This window comes from Lingula anatina, chromosome 7 (genome assembly GCF_051362555.1).
Source record: "Lingula anatina isolate TDL-2025a chromosome 7, LinAna3.0, whole genome shotgun sequence".
Classification (NCBI taxonomy): domain Eukaryota; kingdom Metazoa; phylum Brachiopoda; class Lingulata; order Lingulida; family Lingulidae; genus Lingula; species Lingula anatina.
Window position 1 is genome coordinate 2964313 of NC_141773.1, and position 6583 is coordinate 2970895.

At 38.0% G+C, this 6583-nt stretch overlaps 1 protein-coding gene across 1 annotated transcript; it reads right to left on the reverse strand.

Annotated features, from left to right (window-relative positions):
• Positions 1–307: 307 nt before the first annotated feature.
• LOC147760614 (uncharacterized) lies at positions 308–4021 on the reverse strand. Its single transcript, XM_087018316.1, has 7 exons — positions 3755–4021; positions 3340–3626; positions 2586–2736; positions 2042–2298; positions 1441–1594; positions 1091–1201; positions 308–618 (listed from the first exon to the last, which is right to left on the reverse strand). The coding sequence occupies exons 1-7, from the start codon at positions 3807–3809 to the stop codon at positions 437–439; spliced, it is 1197 nt and encodes a 398-aa protein (XP_086874442.1). The 5' UTR covers positions 3810–4021; the 3' UTR covers positions 308–436.
• Positions 4022–6583: the final 2562 nt, after the last annotated feature.

Sequence of the window (6583 nt, forward strand, 5' to 3'; positions counted from 1 at the left end):
AGTAAAAGTAGTTAGGTTTTTTTGGTGAGGGTCTTATGGACTGACCCTATTTTGCCCAATCTGAATACCTTATGAGACGAACAACTGTATCATTACTGTAACATACAATTGACTGTTTTAGCTAATAAACACGGTATATACTTAATATAACACTGAATAAATCTTGTTATGTAACAGTAATGTTGGCGTTCATGTTGGACTGATAAAAGATACATCAAACAGAATTTTTTGTAAAAGCGTGAATTGTTATTGGAGATTTTTTTTTTTTTTTTATTTTTTTTTTTTTTTGTATCATTTGCGTAAAACAAAAATAAGGCAATGTTTATGTTACTGTTAATTTTTTTGTACCAATTGCGTAAAACAGAAAAATAAGGCAATGTTTATATTACTGTTAATTCCATCGTTGAAAGTAACTTAGTTTGATGTGGGCTTACAGCTATGGTTGCATCTCGTCTTGTGAGTGTTTCAGCGCCTCCTGGTACGAAGGCGGTGGTGCTGAGTAATCGTAAGGTGGAGGGGGTTGCCCAAGCGTAAACACGGGGTTCACGATGACGCTTTCGGAGACGTGGTTGTTTTCCGTCGGCAGGTTATTGGATGAATCCATTTCCCTAATGTTGCCTTAAAATAAAACAAAAAGAAATGAGCCGAAACCGCAGACAACGTCGGTAGAAATGGTATGTGAGGTTACTTGTGACGTCACAATATATTCGGTGACGTAAAAGGCGCCAGAGAGCTACAGAGACTGTCGGCACAACCGCTCTTCCATCATATCGGCTGTCAAATGAATGAAGGTAAGGACGATATAGGAATGGAGGGAAAGCAGACAAAAAAAAAAAAGATAGTGTGACTAAAAACTTTTGCAAATTAAATAATAATAATAATAATTATGGTAAAAATAATGATAAATGCCCAGGGCTCCGTAACTCGAAAGCATCGCGAACTGCGACCGAGCGCAAACATGGAGATTCGCCTCTATTCCACAACTCGGGATTTACTCGCCCCATATAATAGCCTCGAAATAAAAGGTGATATCGCTATCGCTATTTGCGATGCTTTCGAGTTACGGAGCCCAGAACTATTTTTTTCTCACCTTTAAAACGATGGACACAGGTATAGACCAGAGCCATAGTGGCAGTTACCGCTGTTAGTGTCCCAAGAATCAGACCGACTATAAGGTTTACATTCAATGTTCTTTTTTCACCTAAAATAAGAAAATAACACGTAGTACTACTCGCACACGTAATCTGAGGTTGAAAGCGATATCTTAATCTTAATGAAATCATATTAAATCATGTGAATCACCATTTAATCATTTAGAAATAATAAAATAAAATGTAGCCCTACTCGAACTTGTAAGCCGAATGAGTACGATATTTTAATTTTTATTAAATAATTTCAAACCATTAAATCAACATACGTCATCATGCTGGATCTACTCACCGGTGTTCCCCACTGTCCCCGGGGCTTGGTTTGTGTTTGTGACGTTAAAAGTAAAATCGTAGCTCGAGGAACGAAAGCGAACTAGACGTACGGTCAGGAAGTCGCTGGTCGTCAAAAAGGCGTCGGGGGCTTCATTAAAGCACGAAAGGGTTTTCTGAATATGTAAAGAAAAGACGGGTGGAGGATATACAGCAGAATCAATTTTGAGGCAAAAAGAAAAAAGAAAAAGAAACATATTTTGCAGATTCTTGTCGAAGTCATTTTCCCTCAGGCCTTTCTTTTATTTCGAACGCGATGGTGAGCGAATTCAACTGTCGCATTCGACGAGAAAACTGCGGTTAAAAGCAATGATGCCAAGCTAAGTCGATTAACTTTTGGAAAAAAACATAGCTTTTCTGTTGGAGGAAAATGTAAAGCTGAGTTAAGTCATTTCGGGGGAAAAATCATTTAGGCCGACAATGTTCGACAAAAATATATATAGTCTGTCATACCTCTGACGAATTTTTTTATTTATCGCGTAATACAGAAAATGGTCGGACCATAATGTATAAAAATCGAAAATCTAGATAAAGATACTTTTTTGACAAAAGGCAAAACCTACCGAAGAAACTCCTTCTGCATGTTTTCCATCGTACAATGTGAGTTGGCTGTCGCATGACGTCATGTTGAAATTCCTAAACGTCACCTTCAGCGCAGTGTATGCGGCGGCCTCGTACACCACCGTGCATATAGAGGGCGCTTCAGGAGGAGCCGGTCTGGAGGTGTTCCCCCATGCTTTAACGATCTCAGTATCTTGGAGGAATACTACGTACTGCTGACCACAGTCGTTGGCATAATTGTCCATATACCTCTGGTATACTGTAATGAAAGTGTGGAATACAGTGCAGTACAGAAATGATTGTGAAATATGCGTAAAATTTGCCAAGTGTCTGGAACATCATTGACCGTCAGACAAGGTGGTTAGTCGTAACCCATTGTGGTATAATTGTTTTACCTTGCGACAGCCTTGAATGCTCGCCCACCCCACCCCTTCGCTTCACACTCCGACCCTCAACGAAATCTCATTTATTATGGACAGCCTTATGTATAATAGACAAGAGCGAGTAAAATCTAAAAAAAGTAAGAATAAATAACCTGACGCTTACCTGAAAGCAGCACCTGTTGAACATGGAATGTTATCCGTGCGCCCGGGTAACTCAGTTTGTCTCCTTTGATTTGCAGCCAGACCGTTAAGTAAGCCCCGGAGGAGAAGATGGGCGGCAGACTCTTCGAGTTCACACCACAAGAGAAATGTTTCTGCAAGAGAGGAAGCTATTTGAAGAGATGTTATCATTATGACGTCACAATGTCTTCACGATGTCATAATGACGTAGATATGACTTAGCGTGCCAGATGATCTAAGGTCATACACTGTTGGACTGTCTTGTTGCTGAACGTAATCATTTGCATCTTTGCAGATAATAAATTGATCAACACCTTCAATAAACAGCGAAAAGAAATGAAATGGCGAATTTATTTTCATTACCATTCTACAGTGAATGTTGAAAGAAAAACGGAGGTAATTTGAAGATGTTCCAGAAATACGAAAGTTGATCAATGGTCGGCCTGTTCTGGCAACAAATAATCCATTTCGTGTTCCATAAAAAGGTATTATGCCCCAAAGTCTAATTTTTGTGTCTAAATGTCATGCATGTCTAAATGAATTATGGCCAGGTCATTAAGAACCAAGTTAATTAAAAGTGGCAAAAAAAAAAAAAAAAACATCGAATCCAACTGCAGTTGGTCAATGGTTCCCGGGAAGGATAAAACTCCCTTGTTTGAGGAAATTAAATACGGTGCGAAAATCCGCAAAAGAATACAGTGTGCCTTTTACTTACGACAACAACTCTCTCTACTTACAATCATTTCGCTGTCGATATGGTCTTCCCGTAATACAGATCCATTCAGGAAGCCGAGGGAAATGTTGCACGATTCATCTGCCGAGTTCATCGATGGTATATTTATTTCTGAGAACGAAACCTTCAGCGGCACCCCAGATGTTGTCTTGAAAATTATATAACATGAATTTGAAGGTAAAGTGTTTGAGTGTTCTCCAAATTTGACCGTGTGGTTTTGGTGACTGTCCACAAGTTGTTTGCTGCCGCAGTAAATGTTCGGACCGTCCAAGTGGTAGGTTTTACCTGAAACTACGTAATTATTTAGATTCAGACAAGATTCTAAATATGAGTGTTTGTTTTTATTGTAGTAAGTGATACGCTGAGAGAGAGAGAGAGAGAGAGAGAGAGAGAGAGAGAGAGAGAGAGATAAAACTTACCCTCAACAGCGGAATTTATAATTACAATCCACCATATGTGAAGAGTAGGAGACATAACGAGGACAATTCCTAATCAAAATGCTTTTAAAACGCTTGGTAGAACATATCCAAGGACACCTTGAGTGTGAGGTTCTTCCTTCCACAGTGTAATGCCGATTCGAACATAAACGCTTATCACATTCAAATTACTTGCTCGCGCACTGTTATCGTCTGGAAAGAGAGAAAATTCTTAGAAATCAGCATATTGTTTTAAATGCCAACCGCTGCTCGGATTTTATATTGACTTGTGGAGCCTTGAGCTCGTCATGTAAAACAAGTCCTCTATTGTTTCTCACGAGGCTGATTGCTCACCCCCTAACTCTCACATCGGGCGTCCACATAATACTTAACTGTCTGAAATTAAACTTAACGTGCATTTCACCCCTTATTTAAAAACAAGTGAACTAACAAGATAACATACTTTAAATAAAAGATTCGGCCTTACATAAGATAGTCTTGCGGTATTCGTTGACATTTACCATCAAAATACATGAAAAAGCAACAGAGTCGTACTTTTATCCACACAGCTGCTGTATTACCCTGTGATGAAGAAGTTGACCCTACCATAGCTTTTGCAGCCTGGGGTGGCTTGAACTCTCCTTCACCGGGTATGTGTGTGTGTGGGTGTGGGGACACGGCAGAGAGAGAATGTGGAAGAACCGTACCACTATGTGCATTTATTTACACCTACGAATATGCGTACACATTTTGTTACGAATATGCGTACACACTATGTTAACTTTTTACAAAACAACCAAAAATATAATAATAATAATAATAATAATAATAATAATAATAATAATAATAATAATAATAATAAATGAATAGATAAATAAATAACTGAATAAATAAATAAATGGATGAATAAATGAATAGAATGGATTATAAAATAACAATAAAATCAATAGACTTTTATGAGCTACTCCTAATTTTGTTACGTTTTATTTGGAACCTAAGAGAGCATTAGACATGTGGAATACTTAAAAAGTTTGATGGATATTACGCGATCCACACACGGAATGGCGGCAAATGAGGTGGAAAGAGAGAAAACAGATTTACTCAGATTGGGTATGAGCCTATCAACAGTTCTATATCCCAAATAATTATCCGACTCATTGTTTATGGGCATGCCTTTGAAAACAACGTTTTATCTGTCTGGAAACCTTTTTCCCTGTCCTGAAGGAGCATTACACGACTAAAAGAATTTTCGTTTTTCCCCTGGTTCCTAAATAACCTTTTTGTCCTCACTGTTTGCGCAACACGTGCATCACGCGATAAGAACGCCACAACGGCAAATGCAACTTCGTAGCTTCAGAAGCATTGCGCCTATGGGTGATGCATTACTGCCACAACATCCATTAAGGAAAATGGAAGGAAAAGAAATGGACACCTGTGCTTTGCCTAATCGTGAGCTTTGGGTAACTTAAAGGTACTCTTTGGTGATGATAAACAGCCTATAAACAGATTATTTTTCTTTAAAACGTATTGAGAACATGTGGCGGATCATCATGCAAAGTAGAAAGCATTATGAGAATAAATTTGGTTATGAAAGCTGCAGCTTATAAGCTTATAAAAAAGTAAATTAATCATTCATGGACGTTTAAAATATTTTGATGGATTTTGTATTGTTTTGTGTTTCCCCCCTCTAAGCAAAAAAGTTCTTTCTTCATACTTAATCACAGCGCCTTTAAGCTGTAACAGAGTTCGGTGACTATGGAAGCTATCAAATGATCAACCATGTCTTTAAAGGGCGGTTTGCTGTCCTCAAATAAGTGATACGGCACTCCCGTTTAGTGATCTTGGATACGGTCAGGGCGTAGATTAATCAAAGCGCATTTGGAAGACGATAACATATAACAACGTATTAATATATAAGATTGTCCTTAGGATGAAGTTGGTTACTAATCAAACTGGCTTTCATGACAGTATATATTTCAGCCAAACAACCCTCTTCTTAAAGGCATTTTTACCAGATTTTTTGAACAAGAAAATCACTTCTGTTGCCTGTTGGCAATAACAATTGAAGCAAATAGATGGAGTGTTCTTTGAGGATAAATGGTTCAATTCTTGGTAAATAACAAAACAAGTGACTTTTTAGATTGAGCCAATATGGCACTCGTATATCATATGTATTTGTATTTCTTAGAAATGCCATTTGAATCAATCGCAATGTCAATAAATGTCTATTTACGAACGTGTCGCATTACAATGCTATCATTCTATAGTATGAATTGCGACAGGTGCGACTTTGTCACTGGTCGTCCCGTCAATCTCAACTGTCGCATTTGGCACCGGCTTTGGTTAATTGTGAATACGGCTCCTTGATAACAAAATGATCTGTAATGTTCTCAAAACAAAAACACTAAACAAAAATTTGAAATAAGAACGCGTGACAAATGAGGTGGCATTTAGTATCATTTTTTTCATAAACAGTCCTGACAATTTCGACCGATGCGGGATAATCAGAGAGATGGAATAGGAAAGATTATTTTTCCATCTGAATCATATTCTGAATCATAACACATATAATAAACACAAAGAGTTTTAATTTTACAGTACCTCTACGCAGGTTATGATATATATAGAAGCTAATGTTAGGGTTTTGGCAATGTATTAATGTAGTAGCAACACAAGTTATTTCCTCTACAACTATTCAGAGGTTTTCCAACGACCGATTGATGCCAAGGGCATCGCCATGTTGCCTGACCGTCACCATGGTTTCGCATAAACAAAATTCATATGTGACAAATCGGAAAGTGCGAGGCATTGTGGATACAAAAAGACGCCTAT